Raw genomic sequence first — 20773 nt, forward strand, 5'->3', positions numbered from 1 at the left:
ACGCAGGACGAACTCCGCGTGTGTTTGAGCGAGGTGAACGGGGCGCTGGAATTTGCCGAGTCGTTCAACCAGCAGATGGGGGAACGGTCGTGATTTCATGGGTCGCCAGACAGGTGTTGTAGGCCCGAGCAAGACACGTACAATCAAGGCACTCGACCGTTTACGGAAGCTTTCACGCTCCGTGACGGATCACACTCAGAGAGGGAGGGGGTGTCATCCTCGGCGAGCATCCACCGATATAGTGTGCCACCTCCAATCGAAGGAGCTATTGACAATATGAAAAGAGCATTTCATCGTGTCGTGTTTGCAACCCCTTCTCGTCCTTTCGCATGCTAACCGAGCCATGGCATGCTTGACCACGGACCATCTGGTCGAGGATATAGACCACGTACAGACCGACCAAACCCCAATGTTCGATCAGCCACCCACGCTCCAACCATTTGGCGTGCAGTTGCGGCAGATGAAGGTAACCACCTTCGCCCTCGGTCTCCAGCCTGGGGCGATCGCGGGGCAGAAAGGCGTCCCGCGACCCCCGCACGAGCAGCGGCTCGTCGAGATCATCCGCGACAAAGCCTCGCTGACGCGAGAAGTGCGCTTCTTCCGCACCGTCTACCAGGCGATGGAAGAGATGCGGGACCGCATCCGCTCGGTGGTGCAGGACCTGACCCTTAACTACTACGTGCGGCCGAACGACGCGGGCGACGCTGACCGTGCGTGGCTGCAGTTGGCGGACGAGCTGGATTTTGCACTGCTGGATTATGCCCACATGGTCGAGCTGGCGGCGCAGGAGTGGATGGCGCTGGAACAGCAGCAGCAAGTGCGCGACCGATGGAGCCAGATCTAGGGCCAATGGTGTGCGCCTGACTGGAACCAGAACTGACCACCAGAAGCGACCAACGTTGGGCATGCCCGAAGAAGTCGTTCTTCTTGAATCAACAGATGCAGGGGTCTTGATCTACCATACCTAGCTCAGTCCTTGTTTTTCTTGTGACGCAGGATCGTCTCGCCCATTGGCTCGGTATGTATCTCTCCATTGATCCTGCCCATGGCTAACCGTCGGTCTAGCTCTCCCAGCGGGCCATCTCGCCGCAGATCGAACCACGATCGAGCTCAGTGGCGAGACATATGTCGGGGGGATTTGGCACGGCACATCGGTACGTCTTCTCTGCTCGGGTGCTCGGGATCCATGGCTCACACCTCGGGACCAGCGCAACAGCTTGGCCTCGACGTTGATCCGGCCGACGTCCGCCTAGTCTCCGGTCCCGCAGATCCCTACGCGTGGCGGTACGGCCTCGAGCAGGAGCACTTGTTCCGCAGGCAGTTCAGCAAGCATAACGTCAGTGCGTACCGCCAGATCTGTCAGCATCTAGGTCACGCGATCCAGGCGGTGCTTCATGATGGTCAGCCGGTGCGGTCTTCCACACCGCGAGATGTGGACTCGGGAGAGCGCTCGAGGCTCCCACCGTCCCGCTCAGCAAGATCGCCACCTTCTCATGGCTGCGGTGACGGTGAGCCAGGCCACACTACGCGAGAGGTCAGTGAGAGTGCATTCGTGACGACAAAGCTGATCCGGTCACTTGCAGCTCTCGACTGAGCACCGGTCCGCCCTGCAGGAGCTGGAGACCGAGAACCAAAGCTTGCTCGCTCGACTGGCCGTGGCAGTGTCGGTGGTCGAGGAGAGGGCCACCGAGATCCAGCGGCTGCACGTAAGCAACGACGCGAGGGAACAACACCTCCGCGAGCTGCAGGCCACCATCCAGCAGCGCGATGTGGAAGCACTGCGGTGCACGCAGCTGGTGGCAGAGTACGGGGGACAAGGAGCAAGCCATGACGGTGCTTCTCCACGGCTGGGAGCGAGGACTGCGAACACTCCAGGTGGAGGTGGGCACAGCGCTACAGCACCAGACCTCGGTCAGCAAGGCATAGTGTCGTCACAGAACAATACTGCAGTGATAAGATCAGACATGGTCCGTGTGTTATTTTCCTTTTTTAACTCTCTGCTTCTAGTTGTGCATAGCACAATGAAATACGTTCATGACTCTGCCAATTGCTGCATCTGTCCGCTGCTGTCGAGATCTTTGGTAACTTGGTTTTGAGATGAACAAGAGCAGCGGGAAGGGAAATGGTATCTGTCTTGTCTGGCGGGGAACCCAGGGACAGACGATCTGAGCCAAGCTATAGATGCTACGGTACGGAAACATCGTCGAGAGGTCAGTTTGCCTACAAAGTCCCGGTTTGAGTCGGTACGTGATTCAGCTACGAAGAAAGAAAACAGTTGAAGGGATATTCGAAGAGGGTTTTCTAGCAAGGTAACGCGATGCAGGCCTTACTATCACTCCTTTAGTACTTAAGTGAGGCTATTAGAGGCCTGAATGGTAGATTACTTGAGAGGTCCTCCTCGGATCGGGGTCGCTCCCGACAGCGAGAACCGCATCACTAGAAGTTTCCAACCATCACACATCCGCAGGGAGATGATCAATCACATCTCGGATTTGTCGTCGCACTTGTACGATCTCCAGATTCGGTACCCAGTCATCTCATAGTACCCATCCAGAGGAATAGTATAAATATGTTTCATACCACATTCGTTGTTGTCGTAGAGTCGGCAGGCGAGGTTCCCGGCGTGGATAAGCTGTGCCCCAAGTCCAGTCAGGCCTAGTCACGTATGCGTAAGCAAGGGTGAAGACATACCGTCATGCTGCTACCTTTATCGCCCTTCGCATTGGAGTCCGGAATCAGCTTGCATTGGCCTGGTACGATGTTTTCAACGACACACGGCTCGGCTAGTTCCGGCTCGTTGCAAAACTTGATCTGCGGCATCTGAGCAGCCGAAAGGATAAGGTTGGCTGAACCCAGAAGCAGAAGCGGCAGGGGGCTGAAGTGCATGACGAAATCTGAATTGGGACGTGGTGAACCAGCAAAGTATCGATCGCAGGTCTGGAGCAACGACGTTTAATCATCTGCTGGACTGCCGATATCCCAACGTTGTGAAGTGGCTCGAACGTCTGTCGCCTCGAAACACGCTGGGTGGGCTGGGAGGATGAAGTACCGACTGTAGCGAAACACCATAGAGAATGATTGATTCCTCTGCGCTTTATCGAGTTCCCCAGCTCAAGCAGCAATGGTTGGGTGCGTGAGTGCATTCACTTGAGTGTGCATAGGCGGTCGGCTCCTGTCCATCTGACACTTTAGAGCTGAGCATGTGCCCATTTGACCCAATGGGGGGAGGGCGAAGCAGAAAAGAGGCTGGGCAACGCTTTCGAATGGGGTATGCATCGGGACCCAAAAGCTACCCTCGGGATTGGGTGGGCCGTGGCCGTGATGTCAGTGCACAGGCCGCAAGACTGGCCGCAGCGAGCTGTCATACCCCACCAAAGTCGATGCGTTCGCCCCTCGGGATGGTGCTCCACTGTGCTACCAGAATTTGGTGCTGTCCTCGACATTGGGAGGGAGGAGGCCATGATACTAGCGAAAGCGGCCGGCAGACGGCCACGGCCGGCAGCGCGCCTTTTGAAACATGCTAGTATGAATGCTGTAGCGGCAGGGCCTTGTTCGACCAGCAATCGAAGCTGCTCTCCACTTCTGGCCGCGTGCAGCATGAATTCCTGGTGGTCAAATTCTAGTGGAAGATGCAGCAGCAGGACCTGGTAGAAGTCGTCAGCAGACTGGTCGGTGGAGCATTCTCGTCGGGGTGCGGCATCGGTTTCTCGTGGCAGCACTCACGCGGTGCCTAGCAAAAGAACGACGAACGCACCCGGAGAAGTGAGCCACGTTGGTACCATGCACTGCATGTATGGCTACCATTGTCGTCCGTGAATACTTCTCAGGCCCATCAAGCCTTGCGTGGGTCAATCGACAGTCCGTCTATGGGCTGCGAGGAAACAAGACATAGTGGTCAACCGCGACAATGACGTTGTCCGTACTCATTTCCGCAAGATCGAACAGAACTTGCATCCGGTCCTCGAGATGCTGGAGCGGTATCGGGCTCGTATCCGTGATCGACGAGCTTCTCACACCGCCATCGAACGCATCAGGACCGGTCTCACCGTCTTGAGAAGATGGTTGATCCATGCGCAGCATCGCGTCGACACCACCAGAGACAGGATCGTTCTCGACTTTAGGGACGAGGCAGTGGACTGGTGGGTGTGTGGGGATGTCGCCCATATCGTGGCCATGCCAACGGCAGTCTGCAAACCTCTGCAAAATGTTCCGGTTCAACTCCAGAATGCGCCTTCCATCCTAGCCACTCGTCAGGCCTCGGATTGCTGGAAGGCTAGCACGAGGAACCCCGGAAACCTTCGTGGTGCAACACAGCTGTTCTGGAGGCAGTCACGTACCGGACTCAAATCAATCGAGCGCCATCTCGCCAAGATGTGGCTTCGAACTTGTTCGAGCAGGACCTAAATCTCAGCCTTGTCGTGTTCAGCCTGCTTCCTTTTCGCTTTGTTTTCCTGAACTGCACCAGGCGCTTGAGTCGCACTAGTTGACAATGGTTTATCGCGTAGGACTCTTCTTCTCAAAAGTAGGCCCCTTACCTCTTAGGCCCTGGCCTCCGTTGGACTTGCCGTGAGCTGACTCTTTTGGGATCATCGATGGGAAACGAATGATTTCTGTTCAGTGATGTGCTGCTGAAATTGACATCATCATCAAGGTCAAGACCTGCTGTTAGCTCTAACACTTCTAGCGCTCGTTCATCTGAGGCGGTTGACCCTGATCTTTATTTGGCCGGCAGCGTCCTCGAACAGCTCAAATGAGAACCGGAATGGGTAGTGTTTATTGTCGCGGTCCTCATTCGTTCGCTGGTTTGAGCAAGGGCGTTGCTGAAAGCTCGAGGCGAGGGGGCAAGCTCATTATCACTTTGGCTGTCGTACATCGTGTACAGTCCAAAACAATGATGCTCCTCTGGCTCACGATCATTAAAGTTATTGCGGACAACCTCGTCATCCCAGAACGAGGTCCCATCGACCGCAAAACGCATGACACTGTGAGTGGCACGGTACTGAAGCCCGGTGTTCATGGGTGGCGACTTGGTAACTATCTGGCCGGCACATGGAGGTCCGTCATGTGAGACTCTCTCGAGACACACGCTGTTTTCACGCCTTGACTTTTTGGAGCGGCCGAATGCGTTAGAGTATTTCCAGCACTGATCGTACCTGTTGCACGTTTCTCGTCGGAACTGTGTACCACTTCGTTGTATTTTCAAATCTTCATCTAGGGTCTTCGTGTCCACTGTGCCAAGGTACGGGAGCGGGAAGGCAAAGCTCCGCCGCCGTTTTACGATTGCAACCATTTTGGCCTTCATGGAATCCGTCAAATTCGGACTGTCATTTGCTGGTGGTAAATGCTCGACGGATATATTCTTGCAACAGTCTGAAGAAGCATCATCACCGGCTTCATGCGCTGTCGGATTCTGGAGATAATAGCTTGTCTTTCCCGTTGTCGTCGATTTTGGCAGCATGCTGGCAACTGCATAGTATCGCCTCTTGTGTACGGGACGAAGTGTTTGTCCATAGCACCGAGAAGCTATTGCGCAGAGTTGTGTGGTTTCCTAAAGAGCTGCGATCATATCGTTGCTTTGCCCTGTCCGAAGGATTGATCGACCTTCCACGAAATGAGTGAGCCTCGTGGTGCGCGGTCCCAGAGTGATATTTGGTGTTTGTGCCGAGGATAGTCTGTTGGGACCTGAACGAGTCGCAACCCACTTGGACGAAAAGGGATTCGGGTCGCTTTCCACGTCTGAGTGGGTACACGGCACGGCACACTCAAATGAGCTAAGTTATCCGAAGTCAATCACGCAGATTTTCAATGGTCAAGTTTCGTTCTGGGTTCTGACCAGGGCAAGTCGATTTTGGGCCGACCACATCAACGCTTGCTAGAAGATCAGGCTCCTGGACATTGTAGAGACCTATCATCTTGTCGACGCTTCTGCTTGAGCTTTTACTCAATACGGAAGATGGCCTGTTACATGACAGAGTGGGATGCCCAGTAGTGGTTGCAGTAAATAATGCCCAGAGTTCGTGCTCCAGTACCTGCAGTGCCGCGTCCCAAACCGTCCAAGACCCCGCAGCAGCTCTGGTTTGGCGCCAATAGCGAGCTATAGTAGGCCACCAGAAAGTACCATGAAGGAGACGACAACGTGACGTGCTACATTTCGTAGAACTACGTTTCTTCAGTTGGCGGCTGTGGTAGAAACGCGGAATGGCTACGCCAAAATCTTTCGACATTAATTTTCGGCCGTCGCTGCTGAGTAAGTCGTAGCGTCCATGGTCAGCTACGAGCCCATATCGGATGAACACACGGGATGGACACACGGGATGGAGACCAATTCATCGAGGCGCTAGAATGGACCTACCTGCCACGCTAAAAGGCCTTTCAAGCCCGCTCGCATCCTTGTTGGACCTTGAAACGGCTCAAAGATCCTGCTACTCCCCTCACCGCGCACTATTTTACGACGCCGTTGCAAGGTTTTTACCGCTGTGCCTTTTCGAAATAAGGCGCCAACGGTCACCTAAGATGTAAGTGCATCTAGAAAGGGTTAGTCTCAGCCGTGGTGGCGAGGCCAGGTGACCCTCGTTAGCAATCGTGTTGGCCTGGCTAATGCTCTTTCTCAGCGGCGCAATTGGACAATACTAGATGTGCACTCAGTCTGGTTCAAGAGGGTTCCGTTGTGGTTCCGCCCTCCTGACGCGATCAAGTACTCCACTAAATTCGAACACTCGTGCTCTTTTAACGTGATCTTAAGGCTCTTGACCTAGTCGGTCTTGCTTGTCGCCGATCGAACATTCTCTCGACAGCCTGGCCATCAGTAACACACTCGCAGCCCCGTCCGCTCCCATGGGTGACACAGATCAGTCTTCTGTTGTTACATCGAGTATTCTCAATACATCAGTGGAAGTGATAGATGAGGACGACCGAGCAGACGACGCTTCGGTCTCAGGCGACTCTGGTTTTTGGGATGTTGAGTCTTCCACCTACACTGTAGCATCCAGTATCTATGACTACGAAGAAGCCCACGGTCGAACATACCACGCCTTTCACCGCGGCCAGTACCTCTTTCCAAATGACAGCGCCGAGATCGAGCGCATGGAAGTGAAATATCATGCCGTCCGCCTTGCGCTCCACGACAATCTATTCTTCGCTCCCATCAAAGACCCGCTGTCGGTATTAGACGTGGGCACAGGTGCAGGCGCTTGGTGTATCGATGTGGCAGACGCCCATCCCAACGCTCTCGTCAAAGGCATTGACCTATCACCTATCCAGCCAAATAATGTCCCGCCAAATTGCGTCTTTGAGATTGCCGATGCCGACGATGATTGGACGTTCAGCCAGAAGTTCGATCTGATACATACCAGGATCATGAACGACTTCTCGCTGAAGTCTTGGTGGCATTTCTTCACCGAGGCCTACGCCTCTCTATCAGTCGGAGGTTGGGTTGAGTGTCAGGAATTTGACTGGCGCCGCCGCTCAGACGATGGCACGATAGAGCCAGACAGTAGGCTGGAACACTGGGAAGATGAACTATTGGCTGGCCTCAAAAAGGTTGGCCTCAGGGATCGCTGTGACCCCGAACTCGTAATGCAGCAGATGCGTGACGTGGGCTTTATCAATGTTCATCGCAAGAATTTCAAGTTGCCGATCGGGCCATGGGCGAAAGACCCAACAATGAAGCAAGCGGGACTCTTTGGCTTAGTGAATCTGATAGATGGAATACAGGGCTTGAGTGCGAAGATCTTCACAGAATTGCTAGGATACGGAATGGCCGAATTGGAACTGTTGCTCATGGAATGTAGGCAAGAGCTCAGGCAGAAGAGCGTGCACAGCTATTACCCCGTGTACGTGATTATGGGGCAAAGGCCTCTGCTAGAACAACGTATGTAGCAGAGAAGAATGCCCTGGGGATCGAATGCAAAGAATCGTATCAAGCGCATGGCGCATGATCCTGGATGCAGCCTCCCTGGCCAATCCCCAGGTGTAAGGATAAGCTATCCGAAAGGACGACCAATAGTCGCACGTTGGAAAACCATGGATTACCCGAGCGTCTATATGCCATTTTGCTTCTACAAGATGGTTTTTGCGCTCCAACCACATCAGGAAAGCATTATACTGTGCGACACGAAGCGGCAATTGCTCGAGAAGCTGTTTTGGCTGAAGCGAAACGAGTTCACCCTCTGCGTTCCGAGAACGATCAGGGCTGTTGACGTGTCACAATTACCAGGTTTTGCAGGACACCAGATAATCGGAAGGCACGGGTCGTACAACATGTACCAAAATCAGGAGGAATGCCAGGTCCCTGAACCAACAAACCCGCGTCACAATGGGTCTGCGCCAGGAGCGCGTTGCCCATAGCAGTACATTGATCGGCCTTCCTTTTGTGGTGGGTTGAAGCCAACTCGTCCATGTCATGGTTCGCACCTCGTTTCGGGACGGTATACTCCTCCCATCGATGCTGCTGAGCGGTTAGGGAAAATGTGAGCTCTAGACTCCATTTTCCAATTCGATAACATGTAGAATCGTCTTCAAACCTTTTACACCTCGTTAAATGCTAGCGACAGCATTAAGAAGTCGCGGAGCACGTTCGTCCTGGCACACAGCGAGACAGCAGGAGTCATGCTGGACAGAGACGCTTGGATGACATGGTTCGTCGAGCAAGAGCAATCGCGCATGAAGCAGGATCTGGTAGACTACCGCAAGGAAGGTGGCACACTTTCTCAAGGCAATGGCGGCAGGACCGACATCACACCAGGAATGCTGATCCAAGAAATCGTGGCGGGACTCCAGAAGAGTACAGCTGCTGCCGCGAGTGGCGATGTTGAGGTCGGCATCTTTGTCATCCGAAGAGATAGGATATCAGCTGCTGGTTAGACTGGAACCACTGGATTATTGTACAAATTTTGGTGGTAATGTCGTTTAGCTTGGAGCCAGTGGGCAGCTTTGTCATGGGTGAAGATGAGAGAGAGAGAGAAATAGGTTCGGAAGCAAACCATGAAAGGACCTCGATGTGTTGTTTTTCCCATGTTCTGCATGCTGGAGGCAGACACCGAATCGTCCCTCTCAGACGTCCACGGTTGACACTACTGTCAAGCTTCTTCTCTCCTAAAGCTACCTTGAAGCTTAGCCATTGTAATCTCCAGTTGCATCCAGTTTCGATTGGAAGCTAGCACTACTTGAGTCGAGTTCTGTTGAGATCGGATACGCTTTTCCTGCTTTCCTTCCATTGTCCTTCTTGATTTGCCACCCTCACCACCTTCGCTTTTCACGTGCCTTCCTAATAGTTTGGCTACCAGCGAAGCTCCACGCCCGTCCAAAATGTACTTCGAAAGTTATCCATATCGCACACTAGATCAGACATGCAGCGCCCCGTCCGCTGGGTTCGAAACCAAGGCCACTCACTCGGTGGGGCACCTGTGCTCTTCCGAAGAAAACAACAATGCGATCTTGACTTCACCGGCGACAATGTCTGGAGTGGAATCTCTGCACGACGACACCATCTTACACAATTTCAAGGACTGTTCGCTTTATCTTGCTTGTTGGTTGCGAAATCTGTGCCTGGCTGCGTGACCAATTTCACCGCCGTCACTGCCACAATGCTCAGAAAGTCGTACCTTCCTCCGGACAGTTGAGACACCCAGAACAGGCAAGACCAATTTTAATTTGAATTCGCAACGCACTCATCGACTCAATGAAGATTCCACGCTGTCTCTGTTCCTGTAACTTGCGAGCAAATGAAATGAAGGACTTGTTGCCGTGTAAGGTTCAGGTTCTTGTACGATTTTCGGGTCAGTCCGTCGTTTCCCCACAGCCAGACCCGCAATGGGTATGGCAATAGTTAGCTCATCTCGTGGTTGTCGTCTAGGTCTCCGCTTGCCGCTGGTCGTCTGTTCAGGACGGGCATTAGCTCTTTGACGGAGCAGTATCTGCACGACCTTTTCATGCCCGCGTGCTAACGCGGCCTGCAATGCATCGCCATACTCTCCACCTTGGGCATTGACGTCAGCTCCCGCATCGAGCAGCAGCTGCACCACCTTCTCGTGACCACCTGCTGATGCGGATTGTAGTGCACTGCCGTACCATCCTCCTTGAGTATTGACATGAGCTCCTGCATCGAGCAGTCTCTGCACCATCATATGGAGACCGCGTGCTGATGCGGCCTGTAATGCATTGCCATACTCTCCTCCTTCGGCATTGACATCACCACCCGCATCGAGCAGTATCTGCATTGCCTTCTCGTAAGGTGATAGTGCCCAGGGAAGCGTCACCGGAGAAGTTCGCATGCATGCTGGCATGAGGTGGCAGAGCTTTTCCGGCAATGGAGCACTATCTAAGCGCCTTCCTGTTGACAAGCAACGGCCAGTCGATTCCTGTGCATAGTCCACAACAGGTGGGCAGGATAACTGGGGAGGTCCACAGTGCTTCCGCTGGCTTTCAACTCCTTCCAGTGCCGAAGTACCGAACACCTTTTCGTACCCTGTCTCCTTGGGGGCATCGATATGTCTCCAAGAGCTACTCCTGAACGGTATGAGACGGGACGCAGTTTCTGCTGCACCACACAGAGGTGAAGCAGAGTATGCCGCTGTCAACTGGCAACCCTCACTTTCCCGTGAATAGTGCCTTCGCAGTTTCGAAGGATCCCGATGGTTTTTGGGACTTCTCGTCCTCTTCCCAAGCCTAGTATATTCTTCGGGCGGATGGCTGTGTTCAGACGCGATGAAGTTGTGCTCGAACGGCTCTCCTGATTTACAGCCACTCGGCGAGGCATAAACCTCATTGACAAGTTTGCCAACAATCTCTTGTTCCGAGAGGCTGGATTCCAGCAACTCGATGACCGAAGGAATTGCATTTGTGGGTGCTTTGTCCTGATTGTCCACTTCGGCGTCTGAGTCATCTAAGAACCAGCTTTTGTGACTCACGATGTCTGATACATCAAATCCGTATACTGCTGAGCGAGACTGGTATCCTTCGTCGTGGCCTGGTGAGGAAAACGGATGATTGAGCACGGGGCGGGAAGTGTTCAGAGCTACCGATGCATCTGATAGCAGCTGTGATCTGGCAAGGTTTGGTGTTGCGTCAACCGGCGCGAAACAAGTACTTCGAGACGGGGAAGGAACTGACGGGGGATTGCTGCTCCAACGTTGTTGCGAGCTCTTCAAACGGTCATCATGGTTGGTTGTTATGCTCTGTGCTGATTTCAACCGCACCGTCAGAGGACAGCTATAGGGTTTGGAAGAGGTAGTCCAGGTAAACTGTTGTCCTTCAGCATTCATCTCAGCGTTTGCAAGCCGTGCATTGTTGCCCGAAGTCTGTGAGTGAACGGCATTGGTAAAGAGATGGGTACTTTGAGTCTCGTCTGGTTCAGTATGACGTGATTGGCTGAACGGCCAAGAGCGTCCCATTATTGGTTCTGGTTGACATACGAATCTCAGCGTTTTCCTCTGACAAGCAAGTGGAAATCTGTCCCGCTGCTTTGAAGATATCGTCGGAAGATGCCCATGTGGTCAGTCTATGGTCCGCCTTTTCGAAGATGCGATACGGTCAACGGTAACCATGGATAATGGAGGTAGTGAGAGCATAGAGTGTACGAGAAATGGAGGTTTTCAGGGTACTGTGAAGCCAGAACGCAGAATCACCCGATGGACGAGTAAAAGGCTCGCCTCGACGCTAAGCTCGCCTCCTGCCCGCCAAGGGGCATTCTTACCACTTCGGTAGATGTGGACCCAAATGCCGTGCGATATCTCGTACCTTTTGCAGGAGAGGCATTTGGCTAGAGCGCCGAACTGTGTGCAGAGGGCGGCTGCCATCCCATTTTCGGGACGACTTATCGAAGTTTTTAGCACTGACCTCTCAATTCCGCAAACTACGAACTTTTGTCTTGGGAGTGGCTCATACGGTGACTTGGCCCAGCATGCTTGACCTACTACTTCTCTATTGCATGCCGAGAACATCCGTCAGCATATGCAAGGCATATGTTGGGAATCGCTAGTCAGGTCAGTAATGCAAAGCATTTGGAGCTAAGAATCAACGCTAGGCCAACAGGAAGCGCACGATAACCGCCGCGAGAAGCCTGGGTCCTCAGGCCGCAGAAATAGGCCTCCTCAACGCCATCTGGCCACCGAGGCACGGAAACAAATATAAGCACATTACTGTACTTTTGTGCCGGCGCGGGAACATGAATCAGCGAAAAAGTCAAGAGTACCCCGTCATCAGGCCACTGCACGGTCCCAACGACGGACGGGCCAATGCTGCGATGTTGGACACAGCAGGGGTCGTGTTATCGCGAAAAGGTGGACTATCAAAACAAAGACAAAATTCAAGGTCGTGCTGCAAGGCGAAACGGGCGCGTGGCGCGTGGAACCGGCCCTTCGCACCCGTAGATGCAGCTGTGAACAGCATTTTCATGGACAATCCACTTTAACGAAAGCGCGAGCTGGCGTGGGGCCACTGCAGAAAACTATTTGCTGGTGCTCCAGGGCTAACCTATACTAAGTCCTTTGGAAGCGAGGTTCGCTAAGCCCCATGTTCTCGATCCCGGCACATGCAGGAAATGACAGCCTACACTGGCGTCTCTTAAAGCACTAGTCCTCAAACTGAGGGCTTGTTCTCTCCACTAAAGCGGCTTACGTCGAGCGCAGGTCAGGAATGGCTCGTAAGATCCTTTTTCCGAGGCTGCGTTGGAAATCAGCACGGCGTGCCAATCGCCGATATTCTTGAGAGCCAAAACCGCAGCGGCGCTGCTCGGCGTAAAGTTTTCCGCAAACCACACACCGTGGACGATTTCTGCGGCGGATGGGAGTTCAGTCGCTAGGAGCCCACCCTGTGCGACACTCACAGGAAGTCGACTTGCTTAGACCTTATCCAAGCTCATCCTCACTCGGCTATGCTTTCCACACAAGGTCGAAGACGTTGGAAAAATGGGCAAAGGTTGTTACCCACCTTGCTGGTGCGGGTTACTGCATTCACCTGGTAGTGAATCTAGCTTACGGTGTCGCCGCATAGCAAGTTTACACAAGGTAGGATGGTGTTAGAGGAAAGGATCAACGAGGAAAACAATAGGTCCTCAGGCACCCGTTCAGCATTTGACTTTGACAGCGATTCGGGAGGGCGCTTGTCGGTCTCTGTGCCGATAGGCGAGCATTTCTAGCAAAAGCTCTTCGTACTCATAACAAACCGATGTACGACACGATCCGCGGCTGACGGAAGCTTTCGTTTGTTGCATTTCATCGCGCACTCGTGTTGACAGCAAGGTCGGCAATACCTGGCGACCAAGTGGTATGAGCCAAAATGACTCAGTCGCGTAATACTATCCACACAAGACCAACCCACTCGAGAAGGCCAAGCGAATCAAGAGGAACGCTACTACATCGATTCTTAGCCATAGTGCCATGCGTTTTGCGGCCAACAGGCCTGTCAACGGGACGCCGTTCTGGGACGACAATTCTAACCGCCATCCTCTCAATGGTAGTGAGTCAGAAGAGCATCAGTGTCTTGGTCTGCATACGACGTGTTACAGCCAAGACGACAGCCAGCTTTTCCTATTGCCACGAGCTTTCGGCGATGCTCTTGCTCAGAGCAGCAAAACTGGGACTCTGGCAACGAGCAGCAACTACCATAATCTTGATCTGAGCTTCTCGAAGATGCTGTCGACCACACAATTTCCAGCGAAGATTCCACGAAATGAACGAGCGCTAGATACCGTGTCAGAGCAGATGACAGATCTCAGCATTCATGTTGAAACTTCTTCGCAACCCATTGGATCGATACAGAGCTTAAGTGCTCCGTTACCCATCAAGATCTTCGAACGATCCAGCTCACAGCAGGTACAATGCTCGAACGACGGAGGGTTTCGCCAACGGAGTTTAGGAGGTAAGGCCCGTATTTTTAGGAGGAAAAGGGTCCAGCGCAATGGACCAGACTCGCAAAAAAATGAAACTACAACCGGCTCAGTTACGGAGTCAGAGTTCAATCTCCAGTCTCAATGCTCCGCACTTCTCTCGTCCGGCGCATTGGGGTGTCGTCCTCTGATCGCCAACGAGAGTCACACTTGGGATCTTTCCAGACAAGCTGACAGCGGATCCGCACGACATTCCTTCATAGACCGCAGTGTTCTGGACTCTGCATCGAGCTTGCACTCTGCACCTGGCAGCCAAGATTCTGTTGCTTGTGCGATGTCGCACGCTGCCGCAGGCGAATGGATGTTTAAGTGCTTCGGAGGAGAGCAGTCGAAACCTGTGCGTCGGGGTGCGACGAGACAGTTCGGTAGGGTCACTGGTGAATTGAGTGCGGAGAGTGTAGCTGACCGGCCTCGTCACAAACGCTGGGTCTGGATCAGCCCTTGTGCACGGTCACTTTTGTGGAGCCGCAAGCCATCCGGTTCTGGAGCAAGCTTGCCCGGTAACAAGACTACCAGGCGTTGTGTGTCCAACAATGCGAACGATTTCAAAACGAGAAAGACTAACGCTGATAGTGACTGTTCAATCAGTTCTCGATGTCAAAGACTGCGATCCGGGGCCGAGAGAAGACAAGAAGACACGGCCGTTCAATCGCTCTATCGTGATCCTGACTTCCCAACGAGCAATCACGTTGACTGCACTGACTGTTACGAGCCATAATATTTGGCTGGTAGCTTTGTCCTATCTTGCTCACTCACCGATCCGGGCTGGTGCATCTCCTGTAGAGCTGGGTTCGTCGAAACTGCCAGCTCCTCAATTGTCGAGTAATCAATGATTCCCGCTGCGAAAACTAGCATGTGTGGTTTTCTTGCAATCTGCAACAGCAATGGCATATAGTTCTACATCAAAGGTATCTGCACCTCCTCCATGAGACCCGACTGATCTGTGACACGCAGGCCTGGATTAGTGCTGGGTGGCAACCAGGATTCCAGACGTCGGTCCGATGTGGACAGTTCGCCTGTCACAACACAGTCGGAACGTAGCTCGAATGATTGTTGATGGCTTGGTCGAAAAAGCACGGATATCAAGAAAAGCAGCTGCAACGTAGTGGTCTCTTCCACCATGGCTTCTGCTGGTTAAAGGGGCTGTCCTCATCCACATCTCTCGTGGGCCGTGACGAGCCCTCATAGTTGTTATAGGAGATCAGTGAGGGAGTGCCATACGTGCCGCGACCAACAGCGCTCGTTTGTGGGCCTGTTGATCGTGCGGTCGACGTGCCGAGTTCTGATCTTCGATTGTCGACTACTCTTCTCACGATCACTGTACCAGTCAGGACCGCGGGCACTTGGTCAAGGGTCACACATAGAGGTAAAAGTTTCCTCAACATTGACCATCTCCCTGGCCGAGGTCTCCATGAACCCACAACCTCTCGACCTGGCCCACTCCCAGCCAGACTTAATGCTGACAGCACGTGCATCTTTCAAATCACACTTGTTGCCAGCGACCAACATTACAGGGGGTGCCCTCCAACCTTCCTCCCGTCTGCCTCTAACTCGCGTGCCCCTCTCCTGGAGTAAGATGCTGTTCTCCTCGATTCGATTCTCAGCCTCTATGCTGATCATGTCGAAGAACCATGATAAAAATCCAAGAGTGTTGGAGTTTGTGATGTCGTAGACGAGCAGGAAGGCATCTGACTGGAGGCTTGAGGCAGCCCATAGTCCGCGGTATTCCTCCTGGCCGGCTGTGTCGGTCAAGGATAAGTGGTATGGAAGTCCATCGATTGTGCGGGTTACTGAGTACGAGTCTTCTATCGTTGGGTCGTATCTGGAAGATCGTCAGCCAGGTCTCCCAAGCTGTCTATCCATTTGTGCATATTCTTCGGTCCATTGCGATCTGACCAGACGTAGTGTCAAAGAAGATTTTCCTAAACGCGAATCAGCGCCAGATCTTCGTCAGCACCACACATGCACATGGATGCGTGTCGCAGATCTCGTACCACAACCACCATCACCACAAATTGTTATGGAAACCTTGTCCGTGGTCTTCTCCGCCATATCGTTTTCTCCGTGTACGTGCGAAAAGACTCGTGCAGTACGATCTGAGCTTCTTTGCGTTCAGAATTGCAGAGTCTATGTCTCTGTAGCGCCTGAACAAGGAGGACTCAGTCGCTAACGCAGTACTGACGCCGCCGAGTATATGTCGTACACGGGATCGTCGTCCAAGAGAACAGCTTCTGTGGAAACGAGATGTAAACAGTGTCGTCCGCTACCGTGGTTGATCGTGCTTGCGATCGAGGCTGTTCAAAGATGGTGGTTCAAGTGCGCTGTCTGTTGCTATTTCAGCAAGCGTGAATGCTGTTAGAGCTGCGGAAATAGCGACATGCAGTAGCTGTAGATCCGCAAGAACCGACGTTTAAGATGGAGTAATAGGCGCGTATTTGAATTGGTTGGGAGAAACCAGCTTTGTTGAACGTGGAATAGCTATGAAAAAGGCTTGCTGTGGAATGCTGGTGTACGAAGGAACGTGAGAATTAGAAAAAGGAGCTTGATGGGGCTTGTAGTAGTTAATATTGATATGATGTAACCCCAGCGATGGCCTCCCGTGCGGAAGAGCAGAAACAGACATGAGTATCAAGTCGAATTGAGGCGCATTTATAATGGCACTAAGCAGCTCGGATGAAGCTCCCTGGAAGACAGTCAGTTCGTATAGCCAGGTCTGGCTCGGCCAAAAGTTGGCTAGCCCTGGAACGACGAGGAGAATTTAGGGCCTAATTCTGACGAGGTGACTAGGCATATACGCCGCAGACTGGTATGATAAATTGCCATTACTCCCTGGTTGCTGCTACCGCCTATACCTGATGTTAAATTATGTCACCAACAATTAATGACCTTCTGCAGTACGGACTTTCAACAGCAGTGTAACGTAGTCTCGTAATGATACGGTTGATTGCAAAAGGTCCCTTCCCACTGCTTTCAGTACAACACGTTTTGGACAGCGACACCGCCAAGGCGGCCAAGACGTTTCGAATAAGCGACTATACCTGTTCCAGAATCCTACGTTACTCTGTCCAGCACTATGAGAACAGTATGTCAAGATGATCGTTGTAGTGCGTGCATTCGGTGGATGCACATTATGCATATTGCTTTACACATGTAGACTTCGGGAATGGCGCCCAATCTGACGGGCTCTGAGCATGCACTCATTCGAGACATGATTTTTGATAGATCCTGTACGTACGGGCGGTTCAGCTGCAGGCTGATCTACTCTTCAGTTCCACTCCCCGCAAAAAACCACTCACATCCTTCTGTCTCACTCCAGGCGTGTCCCATATTCGCCGCACAGGCGATCGCAGTCTCCGCTCTCCCGCATGAACGGCAGGTCACGTTAAGAAGGATCCTGCTGACTTAGTCGCCCCCTAACGTAGTGCATCTCTTAGCTTCCCCTGCTACCACCTGTGAGCGATACCCTCACCGCACCTATTGGTCTAGTTCCACCTAGGTAGATCTGCGCTGCTGTCGAGCTAAATCCTCCAAGAACGTGGTTGATGTGCCTGACTTAGCAGATGGGACTACGCGAAAACAAGCACTCAGCGGCTGTTTGAGGCTCATGGCGATAACGTGACTTCTTCCGAGAGCATCGTACATTCTTCTAGTCTAACTTGGCCGGTGGCACGTTTGACCAAACGTAGAGGCATACTCTTAGTACACTGTGGTCAATGCTGCTAGGGCGCTCATTGCGCGAGAAGAATCAGACTTCCCGATATCTGACTTGACAAGTAACCCGAGCGACAGAGTTTTTGATCTGTAGCCACAGCCGCTGAGATATCGGCATTTTCAACCGATCTGACTTGTCGTTCTGGCTTGCATTTTGCTCGGCGATTTATGTTGCCTTTAATCTTCCAGCGGCAAACCGGAAGCACCCAGTTTGCCTCAGCCTAGCCCTCGGCCAGAGCCTCTGTGGCTTGAACCCCGGTTGTTCCACCTTTATTTAACCCAGCATTCCTCTTTCTGCAAAGCTTTCGATTGTCGCCGGACCATTGCGACCGGACTTGAACCTCTAACAACCCATACGATCAATTGCTTCCACCGCTGTTGGAGTTAACGGTCGCAACGACGAATACTCGTACGACAACGAGCTTCAAGAGCCAAGCGACCTGGCCTAGAACATTTCGCTAAGCGGCAGTGGCAGAGAGCTGGTCTGCGCACTGCGTGGATGGCCACTCTTTCAACTCCATGAAACAGTTAGTGGGGACCAGGCAACCGAGTTCCAGGGTCTTGCTTGACCACATACCTACGAGGCGGACAGGTATGGCTCCGCCGTTGGTCGCCACAATCCAATAGCACTATTTGGCTGTTACTGTATGTCTGCGATATCTGAGTACAGTACTAAGACTGTCGTCATCAATCGCCGCTGGCTCCTCGAATCATCGAGACGAACCTTTTTCAACATTCTTGGCCTCGGGAGTCGCTAGCAGACCTGGTGTTCGATTCCGTCTCGTCCCCAACTGTGCTGCGTATTTGTCAGGCTCGTTTCTCGCGGCCAAGTCCTTTCTGTACGCTCTGAAGCTTTACGCGATGTCTTCAAGCATCACCAGTCCCCAGATTGAGAACGAAACTGCTTCTGCTTCGGGCAGTGAGCGCAAGAAGCGGAACAAATTGAGCTATCCTAAGACGCCAGTGGCCTGCAGTAAGAGTGCCTGTGTCACATACACAAGCTCGATGACTGATACGATAACACAGGTCACTGTCGACATCGAAGAATCCGTTGCATACCCTCAGCTGATCAGACCGAAAGCCGATGCCAAAACTGCATCAGGCTGAAGAGAGTGTGACAATTTTACCCTGTCGAAGGAGAGGGAGCGAACACGAGAAAGTCCAAGTCAGAGCTCCGAACCAAATCCTCGGTCGGTGAACGGCAGGTGTCAAAAGGTTCGCCATCTCCAGATCCAGTAACGTCTACTCAGAATCCCTACGATACGGCCTCAATACGAAGTGCCGCGTCAAACACGGTCCAGACACGTGCGCACAGACTGACGGCATCACCGAGTGAGTTGTTGCTAACGAGTTCATGGCACCTTAAACTGACTTGATCAGCATCCTGCGTTGGAACCGAGCACACCCAGGAGTACCCCGACCGGAGCACCCGGTCGACTCAAGTCCAGATGCAAAATGTATATCATCCACAGCACAATCAGCCCCCGAGCGCACCAGCCCAAGCCTACTGGACCGCGAACCACCCTACTCAACTGATATACCAGCAGCAACAATTCAGTGTTGCCAATGCTTCTGCCCTGCCACCGCAAGACCCTCAGCTTCAACACAGCAACCAAGACATCGGGTCACTGCGTGGCGCAGCACCACCAAGCTTTGGCAGCATGCCCACGTCCGACACAGGCCAATCGCCGAGCACATATCAACAATACGGCAACACGTTTCCGAAGATGCAAAGGACCATTACCATACCGGCAGTGCAGAGCCAGTCGAGCCGTGACAGAGTAGCTATGGGCATGCGGAGTAGCCCGCAAATCGGAGCTGGACAGGCCCAAGGACAATACGCGTACGATCAAATGTTTCCGCCACAGTTCACACACGGTGCTCCTTGGTACACTCCTCGAAATGCTCAGCAAGCATTCGGTCCACATCACTTGCCTTCACAAGATCAGAGTTGTGGTCACCCGGACTGGCAAGGCTGAAAAGTAAGCAGGCCATACTTTCGCGCCGCCAGCACATGTACATGAGCAAACCTCGCACAAAGAGCGCGAAACCTCGCTAACGCGAAGAGGTCACAGGGGAACTTGCAGTTGGGATAAAAGTCAGAGACGACAACCACAGTTGTGTTCCTTAAGAAGGCTTTTGAGTATCGGAAAGACAAGGTCGAGGGGAGGACTGGCCAAATAGGAGTACTGCATTGCGGAGCGCAGAATCTAGAAAAGCTTACAGCTGAAGGCTCCTTCACAAAGACTGGCCAGTGTTTTTGCCCCGAACAGCAAAGATATCGACATCAGGACCATGCGCTAGTTACTCTGGAGTTGAGCTAAGATGGAGCTAAGGTTCAAGTGAGAATGAAAAAGGGCAAGGCATGCTAGGTCACTGTTTTGCATGGTTCGATTCTGTGCCGACAGTAGTCCCTTAGTCGACGATGTGGTGTTGCGGAGGATGAGAGTTCACGTCTCGTTCGAGGAACATCTTGAGACGGGAAGATAGGGGAGATAGGGGAGAAGAGAGAGGAAACAAAGTGGGCAGTGGCCTGGACCCTGACAGACTGCTTTCATTCACACTCTCTGGTGGTCGTAAAACCTGAAACGTGCAGGTGTAGCCGTAGAATGGGTTGCAGTCTGGCTGTGCCGTGTCATCGTCGATCGGCAGGTCTTCTTCGCCTCTCGGGGTCACCAGCAGCAATTTTCTGACTCTCTGCAAGGTGCACACTAGGCGTCCCAGGGGTAACCTCTGTATTGGCGAGGGTTGTTTTCTAATCGCTGCCGCCCGTGAGAAGGAATTTTCCGCAGCACCACAGCTCTGCATACCGTAATGCTCGATGTCGTGAACTCATGGTAGTGTAGGCGAGAGATCGGCAACCCGGTAGAACATAGAAAGCCAACGCGGGAATGGCTGTTGCTTCGTCGTGAGTCGAGCTTGGAGATGGGCGGGCTGAATTTGCCGCAGTCCCAATGTCATATTTGTGTTTGATTGGTCTGCTGTGGTTTTAACTGCCGTCCTGCCGGCCGCCCTGCACTCGCCCGCATCCAGTGTCCGCATTCATGAAATGCTGGCGTCGGGGAATCTGCCCTGGACTCACGATGCTTTCAGGCTCTGACGTTTTGCGGAGCAAATGCAAGGGTTTCTTGTGGGCTAGCGGCAGTACCCCACGTGATGCACGTATTGTTGCTAAAC

At 52.8% G+C, this 20773-nt stretch overlaps 7 protein-coding genes across 7 annotated transcripts; 5 read left to right on the top strand and 2 right to left on the bottom strand.

Annotated features, from left to right (window-relative positions):
- Nucleotides 1–394: 394 nt before the first annotated feature.
- PMZ80_011152 (uncharacterized protein) lies at nucleotides 395–844 on the top strand (the record flags this gene model as incomplete). The annotated part of the gene is made up of 1 exon (XM_064879540.1): nucleotides 395–844. A coding segment is annotated over one exon (450 nt), but the record flags the coding sequence as incomplete, so codon positions are not given.
- A 342-nt stretch (nucleotides 845–1186) lies between these two features.
- Nucleotides 1187–1594, top strand: PMZ80_011153 (uncharacterized protein; the record flags this gene model as incomplete). The annotated part of the gene is made up of 1 exon (XM_064879541.1): nucleotides 1187–1594. The coding sequence occupies one exon, from the start codon at nucleotides 1187–1189 to the stop codon at nucleotides 1592–1594; it is 408 nt and encodes a 135-aa protein (XP_064724678.1).
- A 2270-nt stretch (nucleotides 1595–3864) lies between these two features.
- PMZ80_011154 (uncharacterized protein) lies at nucleotides 3865–4164 on the bottom strand (the record flags this gene model as incomplete). The annotated part of the gene is made up of 1 exon (XM_064879542.1): nucleotides 3865–4164. One exon carries the CDS (start codon nucleotides 4162–4164, stop codon nucleotides 3865–3867), a length of 300 nt encoding a protein of 99 aa, XP_064724679.1.
- Nucleotides 4165–6834: 2670 nt separating this feature from the next.
- On the top strand, nucleotides 6835–7878 carry PMZ80_011155 (uncharacterized protein; the record flags this gene model as incomplete). The annotated part of the gene is made up of 1 exon (XM_064879543.1): nucleotides 6835–7878. The coding sequence occupies one exon, from the start codon at nucleotides 6835–6837 to the stop codon at nucleotides 7876–7878; it is 1044 nt and encodes a 347-aa protein (XP_064724680.1).
- Nucleotides 7879–8607: 729 nt separating this feature from the next.
- On the top strand, nucleotides 8608–8862 carry PMZ80_011156 (uncharacterized protein; the record flags this gene model as incomplete). Its single annotated transcript, XM_064879544.1, has 1 exon — nucleotides 8608–8862. The coding sequence occupies one exon, from the start codon at nucleotides 8608–8610 to the stop codon at nucleotides 8860–8862; it is 255 nt and encodes an 84-aa protein (XP_064724681.1).
- An 806-nt stretch (nucleotides 8863–9668) lies between these two features.
- On the bottom strand, nucleotides 9669–11155 carry PMZ80_011157 (uncharacterized protein; the record flags this gene model as incomplete). Its single annotated transcript, XM_064879545.1, has 2 exons — nucleotides 9669–11036; nucleotides 11150–11155. The coding sequence occupies 2 exons, from the start codon at nucleotides 11153–11155 to the stop codon at nucleotides 9669–9671; spliced, it is 1374 nt and encodes a 457-aa protein (XP_064724682.1).
- Nucleotides 11156–19044: 7889 nt separating this feature from the next.
- PMZ80_011158 (uncharacterized protein) lies at nucleotides 19045–19575 on the top strand (the record flags this gene model as incomplete). The annotated part of the gene is made up of 1 exon (XM_064879546.1): nucleotides 19045–19575. One exon carries the CDS (start codon nucleotides 19045–19047, stop codon nucleotides 19573–19575), a length of 531 nt encoding a protein of 176 aa, XP_064724683.1.
- Nucleotides 19576–20773: the final 1198 nt, after the last annotated feature.

Source organism: Knufia obscura (genome assembly GCF_036327395.1).
Source record: "Knufia obscura strain CCFEE 5817 isolate CBS 148926 chromosome Unknown scaffold_27, whole genome shotgun sequence".
Lineage (NCBI taxonomy): Eukaryota > Fungi > Ascomycota > Eurotiomycetes > Chaetothyriales > Trichomeriaceae > Knufia > Knufia obscura.